At 54.0% G+C, this 17,025-nt stretch overlaps 1 protein-coding gene and 2 long non-coding RNA genes across 6 annotated transcripts; 1 reads left to right on the top strand and 2 right to left on the bottom strand.

Annotated features, from left to right (window-relative positions):
- Nucleotides 1-170: 170 nt before the first annotated feature.
- On the bottom strand, nt 171-4,814 carry LOC114114069 (uncharacterized). Of its 4 annotated transcripts, none has more exons than XR_003588910.3 (4): nt 4,754-4,814; nt 4,362-4,426; nt 4,030-4,188; nt 171-3,176 (listed from the first exon to the last, which is right to left on the bottom strand). It is a non-coding gene; the product is annotated as an uncharacterized LOC114114069 (long non-coding RNA). The 4 variants fall into 4 exon arrangements; XR_003588909.3 differs by having other exon boundaries at nt 171-3,236; XR_003588908.3 differs by having other exon boundaries at nt 171-3,299.
- Nucleotides 4,815-4,987: 173 nt separating this feature from the next.
- Nucleotides 4,988-16,717, top strand: TNFRSF1A (TNF receptor superfamily member 1A). Its single transcript, NM_001166185.1, is given in 10 exon segments — nt 4,988-5,026; nt 11,940-12,093; nt 12,320-12,448; nt 12,666-12,815; nt 12,967-13,045; nt 15,205-15,275; nt 15,366-15,479; nt 15,763-15,791; nt 15,993-16,269; nt 16,410-16,717. Coding segments are annotated over 10 exon segments (1,350 nt in total).
- On the bottom strand, nt 13,132-15,211 carry LOC121819218 (uncharacterized). The gene is made up of 2 exons (XR_006059460.2): nt 14,178-15,211; nt 13,132-13,965 (listed from the first exon to the last, which is right to left on the bottom strand). It is a non-coding gene; the product is annotated as an uncharacterized LOC121819218 (long non-coding RNA).
- Nucleotides 16,718-17,025: the final 308 nt, after the last annotated feature.

Consider the following 17,025-nt stretch of genomic DNA (forward strand, 5'->3'; position numbering starts at 1 on the left):
CTCCTCTCCTGCTGAGTACCACTCACCACCCAGCTGTAGCATCCTCACCCGCCCACCTCTCCATCAGCTGTCCAGTGCTGGTGGAAGAGGATGAGACTCAGCCCAGCTTCCTGAGGAGCCTCGAAGCCTGTGTATTCTCATTCGCACATCAGCACAGAGAGAGCAGCAGCGGGCATCTCCCCAGCCTTTATTTTAACAGAGGAGACGCTGAGGGATGTCAGAGTGGAACCCCGGTTTCCAGACCCCCAACTCCTCCTCCCACACCAGCATCAGCCCTGGGAGCCAGGCTTCACCCTTCCTCACCCTCCTTAGGGCTGAATCCCGATGCCTTGATCTGGCTGTCCTAACCACCCCCATCCCCAACCCTTGTGATCTGCTTGATCTGAGGAGCCGCAAGAATCTTGGGAAAGAGGGGGAGATGGCAAAGGGAGGGGGAGGTAAAGGTTTCGAGGAGGAAATGATGCGATGACTCTGGACTTCCCTTTCCTAGATTCACAGTGATGAGGGGAAAGTGTCACAGCAGTTTCCTCTGAACCCTCAGGTTCAGCCTGCTTCTGTGCTCTTTGACCCCAGCCTGCCCTGGCTCCCTCTCCCCTGACTCAGTGGGCGGGGCCTGTCAGACAAAGCTGGAGCTATTAAGGATGACAAAAGGCAGCCCCTACTCCCCATCCTTCCCCTGCCACCCCTGGTCCTCCGGAGTTTCTCCTGCCAAAAAGCAGGTCCACCTAAGGGTCTTTCATCCTTCCTTCCATCGGTGTGTTGCTCCTGCACACTAACTTTTGTTTTTTTTTTTTTTTTAGCTTTAAAAATAGTTTATTTCCTTCTTCACCAACATCCCCTCCCCCCTATACATGCACATCCTGACCATTATCCAAAACGTCACAAATTCAATAAAAACTGATGTTCATGTATTTATCTGACATGGTTCAAGATAAAGTGGATTTCAAAAGCAAACAGATGCCAATTATGGGGGCTTCCCAGGTGGCGCTAGTGGTAAAGAACCCACCTGCCAATGCAGGAGACACAAGAGACTCAGGTTTGATCCCTGGGTTGGGAAGATCTCCAGGAGGAGGAAATGGCAACCCACTCCATTATTCTTGCCTTGGAGAATCTCATGGACAGAGAAGCTTGGTGGGCTACAGTCCATAGGGTCGAAAAGAGTCTGACACGACTGAAGCAATTTAACATGCAAATGTGGGAGGGAACTAGGGCAGGTACCAGTAACATGGGGCATGCATTTTTCTTGAGTGTTTATTTTTTATTTTTTGGCTGCACTGTGCAACATGTGGGATCTTGGTTCCTCAACCAGGGATCAAACCCCATGCCTCCTGCATTGGGAGCACAGAGTCTTAACCACTGGACCAGCAGGGAAGTCTCTCTAGTGTTCATTGAAATGGGTGGTGATCAACACATGTGCATCGTATGAGCAGTTATCCAGAATGAGCACATGCAGGAGAGGGGTGCTGTCTCTTTCCTCCTTTCTAGATCTCAGGTTGATCAGACAGGTAGAGGAGACAGAGTTCACGCTGTCTCATCTTCTTTATGGAGCTTATCAGGTTAAGTGACTTGTCCAAGTTCATGATTGATACAGAACCAGGTCTCCCTGTGACACATGGGGTTGGAATGACTGGGCTGGGGCTGGGACCCACGTCACCCCGACTGAGAGTCCAGTGTCCTTTCGATGACTCTGTGCTCCTGCGGGGTGTGTGGCACGTTATGGAGAAAGGGGGCTCTGTCTCCTGAAGCTCCTTTCCCTTCATCCTTTGCTCCACAAGCCCTAATAGCCAATCTTAGTTTGCCCCCTCTTCTTCTTTTTTTTTTTTTAATATTTATTTATTCAGTTTTGGTTGCGTGGGGTCTTAGTTGTGGCACACAGGCTCTCTAGCTGAGGTGTGGAGGCTCAGTAACTGGAGTACAAGGGCTTAGTTGTCCCGTGGCCTATGAGATCTTAGTTCCCCGACCAGGGATCAAACCCATGCACTGGAAGGTAGATTCTCAACCACTGGACCCCAGAGAAGTCCCCTGGCCTCTTCTGTTTCTCTGTGTCTCCCTTACCATGATTGCTTCTTCCCGGGAGGGCTGATGCTTGTGCTGTCTCCTCTGCCACAAGACTAATTAGCTGTTCATATTCTTAGATCCACCCACCTCTCACCACCTTTTTTAAACAGAATTTTATTGAACAGTTGAATACCGTGTTTCTCAAGGCTTTAAGCTTGCTGCATAAATAGGCGTTCATCCTAAACAATGAAAGAAATTCTCCTTTTGTGCCGGGCTATGTGCAAGGGCATCGGCTGTTGGAACAGACCCTTAAAAGTTTCTTGGAACATTGAAAATAGGACACTGGCACCTGAAACTAGCACAGCATTGTAAATCAACCGTGTTTCAATAAAAATTTAAAAGAAGAAAAGAAAAAAAAAAACCAGAACATTGAAGTCGTTAGTGTTAATACAAAATATTAACATGATTATCACTGGGGAATTCCCAAGCTGTCCAGTGGTTAAGACTCTGTGCTTTCAAAGCAAGAGTGTGGGTTCAACCCCTGGTCAGGGAACTAGGATCCTACATGCTGAAAGCCATAGCCAAATAAATAAATAAAACCCATTGCTACCACGGACGGATCTTAAAGGAAATCAACCCTGAATACCCATTGGAAGAACTGATGCTGAAGCTGAAGCTCCAATACTTTGGATGCTGGGAAAGATTGAGAGCAGGAGAGAAGGGGGTGACAGAGAATGAGATGGCTGGATGGCATCACCAACTCAATGGACATGAGTTTGCTCAAACTCGAGGAGATGGTGAAGGACAAGGAAGCCTGGCATGCTGCAGTTCATGGCGTCACAGAGTAAGACATGACTTAGCAACGGAACAACCGCAACAACCACTGACTGAATGCTTAGAATATGTCAAACCCTTGCCAAACACTTTGCGTCATTCATCGTCCATGCGTGCGGTGTGAGGGGTACCAGCAAGCTTCCCATTTTTAACACGAGGTGTCTCTTAGTGTCTTCACACTGGAAGCTGGGCTATTTGACTCTTGCACTGTATTTCAATGACTCGGCTTCTTTAAGAGCTCTGCTTTGGGTCCACTCATGCGGCACTTGGAGCCTCCCCGGGTGATGGTAGAGGTGATCCTCATCCTCTGTGGGTCCAGCTTTAATCCTCTAGTGTCTCAGAAGCTGGAGGATGGGGTAGAGTGAAGTCAGCCGGAAGTAGGGGCATCGAGGCTCCATTCACACCTGGGATCACAGAGGGGAGGCCAGGAAGGGCCAGAGAGGATGGATTCCAGGGTTGAGGGTTAGCTGGTGGATCAAGAGATCAATGGGTGAGGAGCTCTGATGCCAGGTCACAAAACCCTAGGCGCTCCTCACTCCTGTCTGCTCTCCCTGTATTTCTAGCAGTCTCAGCAGCTGGAGAATCCGGGGGCCTGGACTGGGTCTTGGGGATGCTCCGCGCATCCAGAGACCATTTGGGTGAATGCTGTACTCTGTTGTGGGATTCATCTGGGAGACGTCCTGCACGGATGGGCATGGCATAAAACATCCTAAGAGTCAACGGTGGAGTCTGACTGACTCAAAAGGACTGATAGGGAAGTGGCCATTATCTGTTGCAACAAAACAGGGCCCTTGGTCCGAAGTCAGAAGTCTGCGGGCTGGGCTGGCCCAGCAGGGCACATGACCGGCACGTCTCTGGGCCTCAAAGCATGGAAACATACACACTGCCATATGTAAAAGAGACCGCCAGTGGGAATCTGCTGTATGACTCAGGGAACTCAAACCAGGGCTCAGTAACAACCTAAAGGGGTGGGAGGTGGGAGGGAAGTTCAAGAGGGAGGGGACATATGCATATTTATGGCTGATGCATATTGACGTATGGCAGAAACCAACACAATATTGTCCTTCAATTAAAAATCAACTTAAGAAGCAACAACAACAAGGGGGGGGGGGGCTGTAGTAGATTATCTTTGAGGGCAGTTTGGATCGATGTGTCAGAATATTTGGGAAAAGGGCACTGGGAACGTTCTAGCAATACCTGACGGAGTGAGCTGTAATTCCATTAGGCCTCATGACGTCACCTTTCCCATGGAAGCTGGGCCAGGCACTGTGGCTCTCATTTCATGACCGAGGTCTTCTGGGAGGTTCAGCCAGAATCAGCAGTTGGGGGTCCTGCCTGGCACAGATGGAATGAGACCTGGTGGGGTGGGGAGTGGGGCAGGTCAGGATCCCCAGTCAGGGTTAAGCTTTACTCTGAGGTTTGGATTGCAGGTGTACATTCCCAAGAAAGTGAGACATTAGGATGTCATTGGAGAACCCTGGGAAAAGGGGAAGAGCCCTGAGGACTGGATCAAGTCTGGCATCACTTACCTGACTGCGACAGCGTGAGAGAGGGTCTCTTCATTATGCAGACTGGAACACAGAAGACCACCCAGCTAAAAAAGCAGAGAGTACTGAGCTGGAACCCAGCGACTCTGACTCCAAAGCCCTGTCTTTCTCCTTCTGTTCACTTGGGACAGGCCCGGAGTTGTGGGAGAGGAGGTGGAGGGCCGGGAGGGGTGCACCTGGGTATTTGGGGGGGTTGGGGCGTGGTTAGGCCCTGGCACGTGGCTGCTGAATCCCAGAGCCCTGCCTCTGTCTGACTACAAAGGGTTAAGGGACCTTGGCTCCCCCCTTCCTCCCGCCTCCTCCCGCCTCCACCCCAGGCTCTTCCTGTCCTGAAGTTGCGATACCCCATCTGCCTCTCTCCCTTCCCCTCCCACCTCCTCTCAGCTCAAGTTTTCTCGGAGTTCTCCCGGCTCAGGGCCGCAGGGCTGGCCTTCCGGGTTTGAGGTCCTCCGGATTGGGCTGTGTCCCCGCCCCAGTCTCAACCCTCCACTCCCCGACCCGAGGCCCAGCCTCCACTGGGGATACACAAGGACTGTGTCGCTGCCACTGTTGCGGGCCGCCACTGCTCCAGCCCTGATGGGGGATTGAGAGGCCACAGCTGGCCGGACATGGGCCTCCCCACCGTGCCTGGCCTGCTGCTGCCACTGGTGAGGCGGGGAGGGGCCCAGGGAGGAGCGGGCCGGCGGGCGAGGGGCGCCTGGGGCTGGAGAGGGCCTCGGGCCTGCGTGGGCCTGCCCTCACACACTGCCCCATTCACCTGCGTCCCAGAGCCGGGGGCGAGCTTGAAAGGCTGGGAGGGAAAGTGGACCCAGGCCTGGGCAGGCTGGGAATGTGGCGGCAGGTACCCACAGGGTAAGGAGAGGCGGTTTGTTAGGAAATCGAAAGGAATGAGAAAAAGAAGGTGGGTCTTCTCAGAGTCCGGATGGTTCTGCCCAGTCTTTGTGTTGGGCCGCGGAGAGGCAAGGCTACCTGGGCGCCGGGCTGAGAATGGAAAGCAGGGGCTGGATGCCTCTCGTGAAGTGGGGAAACTGAGTCCAGGAGAGGCCCTGGGCTGGGGGCGGTGGGCTTGGGATGCTATGTTGGGGGCGTTTGGGAAGGGAGTGGGTAACCACATAGGGGCTGGAGATCCCGCGGCCTCTCCAGGCCCAGGCCTCCTGGCCCCCTGGGGGGCACCCTTCACCCTTGGTCTGTGGCCTCTGGCCGTAGGACTGACCCCCGCTCCGAGGCCGCAGAGCCCCGGGGCCTGTCCTCTGGCCCCCTCCCCCGACCCCAACAACAGATCACTTGCTTTCTTCTTCCACAGCTCAGTTTGGGGAAGTTGGTAGACACTTGTTTTCGTCACTGGAAAATGTCCCTTTCTTTTGCCTCAGCCTTCTTTCAGTGTATCCCTGACCCGCCCCCGCCCCGCCCCCCGCAGTGGTCTGGGGGCAGAGACCCAGCCCCTTGCCTCTGCCTAGTTCGGGGACTGCGTTGGCCACTTTCTCCTGGTTCGGTCTTCCTCTGCCCAGTCGCCACTCCCCACCTTGACTCCCTCAACCTCTTCTCCCCTGACCCTCCTTCCACCAGCGTCTCCTACTGTGCGCCCTAATCATCCCTTCTTTTCTGTCTAGTCTCCCCACAAGTCCAGACTTCTTGGAGCCTCCTCTTTGAAACTTTCTCTCTGGTTCCTCCTTCTCTGCTCTGGTCCACCTTTCTCGACACCAGTTCCTCACGAAGCACCCCTCCTCCCTCCTGATCTCCTTCGTCCATTCTTGCCCACCCCCAAACCCGCCTTTCCCTTCTCTCCAGGCTGTCCTCACAGGCTCCCCCCATTTCCCGCTGCAGCCTCCCTGACACCTCTTCTCTCCTGGGGCAAACCACCCGATCCAGTCCTGTCTCCCTCAGGTACTCGCTGTCTGGACTTGAACGGGTTACGTAACCTGCCACGTCTTGCTTCTTTATCTCTAAGATGGATAGAATAGTCACCACCTCATGATGTCATTGTTTTGGTTTGTTTTGTATTTCATTTGATTTTTATTATTGGGGTATAATTGCTTTACAGTTTGTCTTAGTTTCTGCTGCATAGTATTGTTTCAAAGATGACATAGATGGATACATGTCAGGTATTTCATTCCTTTGTGCCTGCTTGGTGCTGGATACTGTTTGAGGTGCTGGTAGTGAACATAGTCTTTGTCTTCATGGGATTTCTGATCTCGTGGAGGAACAGGGTATGGCAAACGGAAAGCACTCAGTATTAATGAGAGCTTTTCCATTGTTAGTAGTAATAGTGTGTGTGTGCGTGTGCGCGCGTGTGTCGCTTAGTCATGTCCAGCTCTTTGTGACCCCATGGACTGTAGCCCGCCAGGCTTCTCTGTCCATGGAATTTCCCAGGCAGGAATACTGGAGTGGGTAGCCATTGCCTTCTCCAGGGGATCTTTGTGATCCAGGGATGGAACCCGGGTCTCCTGCATTGCATGCAGATTCTTTACCTCTGAGCCACCAGGGAAGCCAGTAGTGGTGGTTATTGCTCAGTGGCTTCTGCATTTGGAAAACAGAGATACAGGGGGCCTGGAAAGATACAGAAAGGTGTCAGGTGCCTGGGGTTGCAGCTGATCCAGCCCAGGTTGGGGTGTGACAGCTAAGGGAACAAGCTTAGCTTGGAACTGGAGGGGACACAGGAGGTGTACGGAGCTGGGTAAGGCTTCCCTGGGCCAGTCAATGAGCAGTGCAGGGAACAATGTGTGTGTTAGGGGGGAGAGGGTGGTGGAGGCGGGGAGAATGAAGGAGCACTGTGACAGAACACACAAGATCTTGCTGCTCCCAAAGAGCTTACAATCTTGTAGCCAAGACAGCTTACAGAAAAAAATGATTCTCATGATCCTGGGGAAAACACCCACAAAAGCGTGATGTGGTGCCCTGGAACACCGATGGGAGGCAGAACCAGGAGAGGGGGTGAGTGCTGTCCTGTCTGCGGATCAGTGCCCAGCTCCCTCCCCAGTCACCCATCTCTGACTTAGCTAAGAGTCTTTTGTGTCTTCATCTCATCTTCCCTGGCACTCCTATGGGACCTGCACCTCAAAGGTGCTCCTCCCCGGTTTGTTGAATGAATAAAGGATGGAATGAGGGAGGGAATGCCTCCTGGAAATTGGGTTTTGGAGCTGAGATTTGAAGTCACAGACAAGCAGGAGGCTGAAAAAAGGGTTGCTGGTCTGAGGGAGAGTTTGGGCTTCCCTGGTAACGCTAGTGGTAAAGAACCTGCCTGCCAGTGCAAGAGATGCAAGAGACACAGGCTCGTTCCCTGGGTTGGGAAGATCTCCTGGAGGAGGAGGAAATGGCAACCCGCTCCAGTATTCTTGCCTGGAAAATCCCATGGACAGAGGAGCCTGGTGGGCCACAGTTCATGGGGTCGCAAAGAGTCAGACACGACTGAAGCAACTTAGCACACACGGCTCGGAGGAATAGAACAGTGGGGTTGTGTGCTGGAGGCTGGTGGTGGCAAGAAGCTCAGTGTCTTAACTGTAGGGGTAAGATTCTATTGAGGAACAAAAAAAGTGAGAGAGGCTTCCCTGGTGGTCCAGAGGCTAAGACTCTTGAGCTGTCAATGCTGGGGCCCTGGGTTTGATCCCTGGTTGGGGAACTAGATCCCACATGCCACAACTAAGACCCTGCACAGCCAAATAAATAAAAATAAATAGTAAAAAAAAAAAAAAAGAAAGAAAGAAAGAAAAAGTGAGAAAGAGAAAATTGAAGGAAGTAGGGGAAGGAACGGAGAGAGAATCTTGACTGTGATCCCTGGTAGAGGAATTCCATTTGTTCATTCATTTCTTCATAAATAATTCTCTCAGGTCCGCTGTGTCCAGGAATGTGTCCAGAATAGTAGCAGGTACCTCTTCAAGTTCTCATTCAGGGAAGGAAGAAGTGACCTACGGAAATGATGTTCAGGGTCAGGCAAGAAAGATTCCTGCACCTGTGGGTGCAAGTTGAAGCTTGAATGCAGACAAGCAAGGGTGTAGGCTGGACTGGAGCAGGGAATAGGCAAGAAGACAGTGGCAATGATCTGAGAGTGAGGCAACCCATGGAGAGGACTGAGAGATGACGGAGGAGGTCTGGCAAGATGGACTACAGACCCGGATTGTGGCATGGGAGGGATGGGGACCCTGAGGAGAGAAGGGTGGCCAAGACAAGTTGATGTTGTGATATCTGTCTGGGTCAGGAGGTCAGTGGGTTTTGTCTGGGGGCATGTAGAAGGTCTGGGAATTCGCCTAGTGAAGTGCGTATCTGACAGGCTCAAGCAGAGGTTCTCAGACCCTTATCTGCCTCGTGTTCAGGCAGAAATGTTCAGACTCTTATCTGTAAGCGCTGCCTTCACTCACCAGGGATGCTCGAAAGGAGAGGAAGGCTTGCCAGCATCTCCTGTGAGATTGTGCAAGTGGGTGTGAGAGTGTGTGGGAAGGAGGAAGGAGTTTTCCCCTGGAGATAAATATATTCCTACTGCCCAGCACTGACTCTCATCTTCCCACTTTGGTTATCACTGGCTTTTACTGGAGTGGAAGAGAGAGAGTCATGAAATCAATCAATCAAACCACATTTATTTTGCCCCTACCGTTCTGTGTGCGGGGGATTAGACAGTATCTCTGACCAAAACGCTTTCAGATCTCTCATCGCATAGTTTATGGTCTACTTGGGGAGATTATTATCTAGTCACCCAAAGCTGTTATGTTATGGTAAGAGCCCAAAATAGATATAATAAATTCATGTTTTTAAAGCTCACAGGGTGGGGTTTGCATGGAATATGCTGGAAGGGGGGAAGCCTCACTGATGGGGGGCTTCAGGGGAGGGAGGCCAGGCCTCAGCAGAGCCTTGGAGGAGAAGCTGTCTTAAGCTCCCCAAAGATTTTGACATCAAATGAACAAAACACTTTAATGAACAAGTGAATGGGGGACGGGAGAGTGAGGCGGCTGGTCAGAGACCACAGGGTCTCTGCTGTCAGCTCTTCCACCCTCTCGCTGCAGCCCCAGCGCAGGAAGTCGCACTTAAAAGCCTCCCCAGGCGGAAGTTGTGGGGGAGTTGGAGGGGTGCTGGGCCACCTCCTCAACTGTCTCTCCACAGGCACCCCAGCTTCCTGCCTTTGCCCTGCTCCAGGCCACAGACACTCAGGTTGACGGGGGCCTGGGCGCTCAAAGCTCACCCTCTGTTTCTACTGTTTTACTGCAAGCCTGCCAATGCAGGAGACATAAGAAATGCAGGTTCGACCCCTGGGTCTGGATGATCCTCTGCAGGAGGGCATGGTAACCCACTCCAGTATTCTTGCCTGGAGAGTCCCATGGACAGACGAGCCTGGCAGGCTACTGTTCATAGGGTCTCAAAGAGTCGGACACGACTGAAGCAACTTAGCACAACGCACACTGCAAGATGCAGTGGCTAAAGATGCACTCGGTGCCAAGGGATGGTGCCCACTAGTGGGGGGACCTGAGGCCCTGGCCCCTAGGATCCAAGTGGGCTGGCTGGGGGAGCAGGTGGGGACTAGGGGGGCCCCCCTGGGGAAATGGTGCTGATTGTCTTACATCCCTGCTTACTTGCTCCTTCCCTCATGGAACTGGGCATTCAGAGCTCTGGAGCTTTTCCTGTGCAGCCTGTGGGCTTGCGGGAGGGGCTGAGGAGCCTCATAACTGGTCTTGTTTCCTAAGGATTGTTTAAGGACCCCAGGGAGGTCCCCAAGCCCAACCCAGCTGGCCAGAACCAGCTGAGCTGTGGGAAGGCAGTGAACTCAGCTGGGAGGGCAGCCTTGGTTCGCTCCCTTCTGGACATAGGGCGCTCCCTTCTGGAGCTAGGGCAGGTCAGGGGCCCTTGTTGTCGGGGGACTGGCAGAGCTGGGAGGAGGAGGGGTCTGGGTGAGGCTGAGTCTAAAGGAAGGATGCTGAGGGGTGGGAAGGAGCTGAGTGGCCCTCCGGGAGGGGGAGGGGCGGGTAGTGACCTGAGAGGGGGAAGCCTGAGGTCACCGGAGACTTCCCTTTGGGATGGAATGGGATAGGGAGCCATTTCCCGAAAAAGTGGGCCAAAAGGGACTGAGACCCATGGCCTGGCTGTTTGGAGGAGGAGGGGAGGAAGGGGGGCTCTGCGTAGGGATACAGCCTGACCCCCAGGAGGAGGGAATCAGATGGGGTCCAGATTGCGTGCGGGGTCCTGGTCCCATCAGCCTTTCAGCTGACTCATGACCCTTAAGGAGCCGGGGAACCGACGGGTCCCCTCTCCCTCCCCTGGATTCCCTCCCTCCCTCTGGCCTGAGTCACTGGGCGGAGCTGCTGGGAAAAGATTTCCCTTTCCCGGATCTGAGTTAACCCTCAAAGGGCTGGGGATTGCGGCAGGAGGCATGTGGCCTGAGAAAGCCTCTTTCCCTCCTTCTTGGGAAGCTGTTTCCTCATCAACCCGCAGTCCCTGGAAGGCTGCACTCCCCCACCAACCCTGGCCCAGACCTGGACCCCCGCCCCCATTCTTTGTCCTGATGTTCTCTCTGCAATTTGGCTCTGCTTCCAGCCGCCTGGATGTAGTTCCAAGGTCCCGTGACCTTAGATGCTATGAGGCCTTCTTCGGGAAAGGAACTGCACATACAGGATTGGGAAGCCCTTCCCATAAACATCCCCAAACTCTTCCTGTTGCCCTGGAAGCCCCAGGCCTGTTGTCAGGGGCTGTGGCACAGGGCTGGGGTGGCTAGGGAAGGGTGCTGCCTCTGGGTAGGGGAGGTGCCCTACAGGGTTGCAGCTGGGTTTCTGAGTGTAGCTTCCTCTGGCTGGCGCTGGGGCTGGGGCTGGGGCTGGGGCTGGGGCTTCTAACTGCTGCAGCGACACCCAGTGGGGGACTGGGGGGTGACCTGCCTACGGCTTACCTGCTCTGGGCTGCCAAGCCCTCCTGTCCCCACTGGGGTCTCTGGGCTCTGATTAGCCTGTTGCTCTCCAAGTTTAACAGGGCTTCCCTGGTGGCTCAGCGGTAAAGAATCCGCCTGCCAGTGCAGGAGACACAGGAGATGTGGGTTTGATCCCTGGGTTGGGAAGATTCCCTGGAGGAGGAAATGGCAACCCACTCCAGTATTCTTGCCTGGAGAATCCCATGGACAGAGGAGCCTGGTGGGCTAGAGTTGGATGTGACAATGTAATACAGGAAAGGGCACAACCCTATAGGTTCGCCTCTGTGAATGTTCACAAAGTGAATACACCGTGAGCACAGCACCCAGATGGAGAAACGCCACCTCAACCTTTAGGGCTGCTCATTGGAAGGAAAGAAAGGCCTGTTCTCACCCCCTCTACTGAACACCTGCCCTGGTCCAGTCCTGAGAGCTGGTTTGGGGAAACAAGGATAAAGTATGAGCCGCACCTGGGATCTTCCAGCCTTGAGTTGGAGGGAAAAGGATGGGAAAACGAGAGAACAATGGCGATGGCACGGTGCCGACAGCCCAGGCGGAGTGTAGGTGGGGGTGTCCCGGGGAGAAGATTTGAGAAGGCTGAGAAGGCTTTAGACTTGCTACCTCTATGATCCCCATCCTCCCTCCCTTTCCTGAAGGTCCTCCTCCATCTGACTCCTCCCCAGGTGCTTCCGGCTCTGTTGGCAGATGTGTACCCCGCAGGGGTTCATGGGCTGGTCCCTCACCCCGGGGACCTGGAGAAGAGAGAGACTTCCTGTCCCCAAGGAAAATATAACCACCCGCAAAATAGCACCATTTGCTGCACCAAGTGCCACAAAGGTAGGAGAAAGGGATCCCCGTGGAACTCCTCAGGCAGGAGGCCCTGCTTCTTCCTCTGCATTTTCCAGATGTTCTAGAACCTGGCTTGGTTGCCTCTGCTGGTCTGGGGCTTTCTCCCTCCTTTCCTCTCCTAGGGACTTTGGGAGGTGCCCAGGCTATCTTCCCAGGCCTGGAGCTCCTCCCCTGAGCTCCTGGCTGCAGCCTAATTCCAACCCCTGAATCACAGGTACCTATCTGTACAATGACTGTCCGGCTCCAGGGCGAGACACGGACTGCAGGGTGTGTGCCCCTGGCACCTACACTGCCTTGGAGAACCATCTCCGACGATGCCTGAGCTGCTCCAGGTGCCGGGATGGTGAGTCTCAGGAGAGCGCAGGGCTCTGAACAGGCTGGGTCAGGTGGGTGTTCGGAGGGGTGTGCAGTCTCTCTCTAGGGGAGGGGACAGGTGCCTGCTGCTGGGGGTGGGCAGGGATGTTTGTGCACGAGTGACTGAGTGCATGGCGGTCGTTACTCAGAGAGACACACCAGATGAGGACCATGGGGGCTCACACCCCATCTCCTCCCCTCACCAGAAATGTTCCAGGTGGAGATTTCCCCTTGTACAGTGGACCGGGACACTGTGTGTGGCTGCAGGAAGAACCAGTACCGGGAATACTGGGGCGAAACTGGCTTCCGGTGTCTGAACTGCAGCCTCTGTCCCAACGGCACAGTGAATATCCCCTGTAAGCATGGCTCTCCCAACGCCGCTCCTCGCCTCGTCTCCGTCTCCAGAGCAGGGTCTCCACCTTGCTGTGCCCTGCCCCTCCTAGCCCTCCCCCTTGCCCTTGGCGTGAGGCGCGTCCTCTCTCAGCTGTGCTGCTTGTCTCCCTGCAGGCCAGGAGAGACAGGACACCATCTGCCACTGCCATATGGGCTTCTTTCTAAAAGGCGCCAAGTGCATCTCCTGTCACGAGTGAGTCCTTCCGCCAGCTGCTGCGCACTGGACTGGGGTGGGAGGATGGCGAGGTTCTAGGGGGTGCTTTCGCTCCTGCAGGATGCTTTTATTTTTTGTAAATTTTTATTTATTTATTGGCTGCGAGAAAGCTTTCATTGAGGAGAGCAGGGGCCACCCTCTAGTTTTGGTGCACGGGCTTCTCATTGTGGTGGCTTCTCTTGCTGCGGAGCACAGGCTCTAGGGCACTCGAGCTTCCGTAGTTGTGGCACACGAGCTAAAGAGTTGCGGCTCTGAGAGCCAGCGCTCAGTTGTTGCGGTGCACAGCCATAGCTGCCTTGAGGCATGTGGGATCTTCTCGACCCAGGGATAGAATCCATGTCTCTGCATTGGCAGGCAGATTCTTAACCACTGGACCACAGGGGAAGCCCGCTACTGGCTGTTTGGTATGGGAGACACTTCATGTCGAGATACCAGCCAGTCTTCCCTGCCCACAACATGTTCAGAAATCTTATGAAGTCTTTGAGGAATAGAGGCTCATACCCCCAAGGACTTGCAGTTCCTTTTAGACATTCAGGTCTTTTTCTGAAGACATTCAGATTCTTAGGCAACAGACTGTGCTATTGATTCTAGGAATACACGTTTACATCTCTGAAATCAGACTCCATCTTACAACAGTTGATGGCACAGGTGGCAGCTGTGTGTAGGATGTAAATAATGATGCCTTTGATTGTTGATCTGAGGTTTGATACAGTGTGGTCTTTCCTTCCCAGTCCTTTTGACCACTCCTCCTTCTTGCTTTGCACACTTGCGTCCAAAGAGGAAACTCTGAGGGCTCTAAAGTTGAATTGCCCTGGGTTTAAACCTCAGGCTAGCCACTGTATTGGCTGTGTGAGCTTGAGCCAGTGACTTAACATCTCTGAGACTCAGTTCTTCTTTACCTTTAAAGTAAAGATAATGACATCAGGTTGGCAAAGTTGTAAGAACCACAAAACATAACTACAAAGTGTCTGATGAGAAATTAGTTTCTTTTTCCCACTAGTCTCTTTTTTTTAAAATCACTTTTACACCCTTTCCATGTGGTTCTCCCCATGAGCCTGTGAAGTGGGCAAAATCAGCTCTCCTTGTTTGCAGATTCCTGTGAAGAACTCACCTCCTCAAGTTCCTTCCGAAACCCTCGATGTAGTTCTCATCCTTCCGTGCTGCCGGGTGCCAGCTCCCAGTATGGGAAGACGTGCTTGTTCTAGTGTCCTCTGGCTTCCCCCAGCAAGATGTGTTTTTTAATGGTTCACATGACCCCCTCTCAAAGTCAGGTGCTGTCATCAGCTGTGGCATCTAGTGAAAAAGTTCTTTAATCTCTCTGCCACTGGATTCTCACCAGTAAAACAATGATAAAATAATTCAAAGGACTTCCCTGGTGGTCCAGTGGCTAAGATTCTTCTCTCCCAGTACAGGGAGTCTGGGTTCCTTGATCATGGAACTAGATCCCACATGCCGCAACTAAGACCCAGTGCAGCCAAATATTGAAAAACAAACAAGAACACACAAAAAATCAGTTCAATGACAGTCAGCATGTATAAGCGTTTACTATATGTCAGGCATAATTATGCTACTTAATCCTTAGTCCAACTAGGATCCCTGTTTTACTGATGAGAAAACAGGCTTACAGGTGACATGATGTGCCTGTAATCACACAGTCTGGTGACTCTGACTCTGACTGGTGGCTCGGTGGTAAAGAGTTCGCCTGCCAATGCAGGAGGCACAGGAGACACTCATTCAATCCTGGGTCAGGAAGATCCCCTGGAGAAGGAAATGGCAACCCACTCTAGTATTCTTGCCTGGGAAATCCCATGGACAGAGGAGCTTGGGGGCTACAGTCGACGAGGTCACAAAGAGTCAGATATGACTGAGCACGCACACACTGACTGCTTTTAACTCTTTCCCTACACAGCCTCTTCAAGATCAAATCCAGCTCTAAAATGAAATGATTCTGGGATCAGCTAATTTTTTTTCTCCTTCCACTGCATCAGTTGCCAAGATAGGATTGATTTCCATTCTATCGCGAGATAGCTAAATATTTGTAAAGGGCAGAATTTCCAACAATCTGTATGGGTCTATTTTTCCCCCTATATTCCTCTTAATGGGGGGCCCCTACTCACCAGCACTGTCTCTTCTTTTAGTTGTAAGAACAAGGAGTGTGAGAAGTTATGTCCAACCCGACCTTCAACTGGTAAAGATTCTCAGGACCCAGGTGAGGAGAACTATCCTAATGCCCAACCAAGCCCAGGGGCCCTTTCCTGGTCTTGCCCTCGCCTCTGACCACCTTCTGCTCTGTCTCCAGGCACTACAGTACTATTACCCCTGGTGATTGTCTTTGGGCTTTGCCTGGCATCCTTCGCCTCTGTGGTTTTAGCATGTCGCTACCAGCGGTGGAAGCCCAAGCTCTACTCCATCAGTGAGTGGGGACTTTGGGAGGGCAAGGCGATAAGGGAGGGTGGGGTGCACAGGCACGGAGGGAGATTAAGGGTATCCTCTTAGTTTCTTGCCAAGGACCCCGCTGGCCTGAGCTGGTACGGGATGGCTGGTGAGAGCTCGTACTGCATCAGTGATTCTTTCGTCCCTGGGGTCACATAGGCCCTGAAGCGTGTCACCACAAGGGCCCACCACCAGTCCTGCGATGGGCGCTAGGGCTGAGAGAGGAAGTGAAATTTGTGACGCTCTGTTTCTTTTTTTCTCAGTTTGCGGGCAGTCGACTCTGGTAAAAGAGGTAAGATGATACCGGGGAATGACCCCCAGGCGTCCCTAACTGTCCACTATTACCTTGTAACACCCAAAGCACCCAGAACCAACCCCTTGCCCTAGGTCTCCCCTGATTCCTTCTAGCCCGGCTCCCATCCATAATCCAGAAGAACGGGGGCTGTGGGGCTGTTTTTCCTCTTGCGCTAATGCTGTGCCGTCCCTTCCTCAGGGGGAGCCAGAACTCCTGGCCCCGGCCCCAGGCTTCAACCCCACCACCACCATCTGCTTCAACCCCACCCCAAGTTCCAGTCCTGTCTCCATTCCCCCTTACATCCCCTGTGACCGGTCCAACTTCGGAGCCGTCGCACCTCCCTCCAGCGAGATGGCCCCGCCCCATCTACAGGCTGGCCCCATCCTCCCCGGGCCTCCGGCCTCCACCCACCTCTGCACCCCTGTTCAGAAGTGGGAAGCCAGTGCCCCCAACGCCCCCGATCAGCTCGCGGATGGTGAGTTCCTCAGTCATCCTCTCTGGGAACCCTGGCCCCGGCTGGGGAGGTGGGTGGGCGGGGCGCCCTGAGTTGAGAGCGCGGTGAGGGGCCAGGCCGGAGGGCCGCAGCTCCAGGCTCACCGCGCTGCCTCCCCGCAGCCGACCCCGCGACCCTGTACGCGGTGGTGGACAACGTGCCCCCATCGCGCTGGAAGGAGTTGGTGCGGCGGCTGGGACTGAGCGAGCACGAGATCGAGCGGCTGGAGCTGGAGAACGGGCGCCACCTGCGCGAGGCGCAGTACAGCATGCTGGCGGCCTGGCGGCGGCGCACGCCGCGCCGCGAAGCCACGCTGGAGCTGCTGGGCCGCGTGCTCAGGGACATGGACCTGCTGGGTTGCCTGGAAAACATCGAGGAGGCGCTGAGCGGCACCGCCCGCCTCGCGTCCGAGCCCCGCCTTCTCCGGTGAGGCTCCGCCCCTCCGACTGCGGGCCGCCTCGCCCTGTGGACGGCTGCTTCCTTCCCGCGCCAGGCAGCCCGGAAGGATCTGCGAGATGCCCTGTGGACCTCCTGTTTTGTTTTGTTTTGTTTTTTTCCTGGAGAGGAAGAGTCTTGGAGGAGCAGGCACGATCTGGCAGCCACTGACCTGGTGCTACTCCCTCAGTGTACATAGCTTTTCTCAGCTGCCTGAGCACTTTTGGCGGGTCAGCTGCGTGTAGTGTGTCTGCGTGTAGTGTGTGTCTGCGTGCAGTGCGTGTGTCTGTGTCTCTGTATGTG

The sequence above is a fragment of the Ovis aries genome, chromosome 3, assembly GCF_016772045.2.
Source record: "Ovis aries strain OAR_USU_Benz2616 breed Rambouillet chromosome 3, ARS-UI_Ramb_v3.0, whole genome shotgun sequence".
Taxonomy (NCBI): domain Eukaryota; kingdom Metazoa; phylum Chordata; class Mammalia; order Artiodactyla; family Bovidae; genus Ovis; species Ovis aries.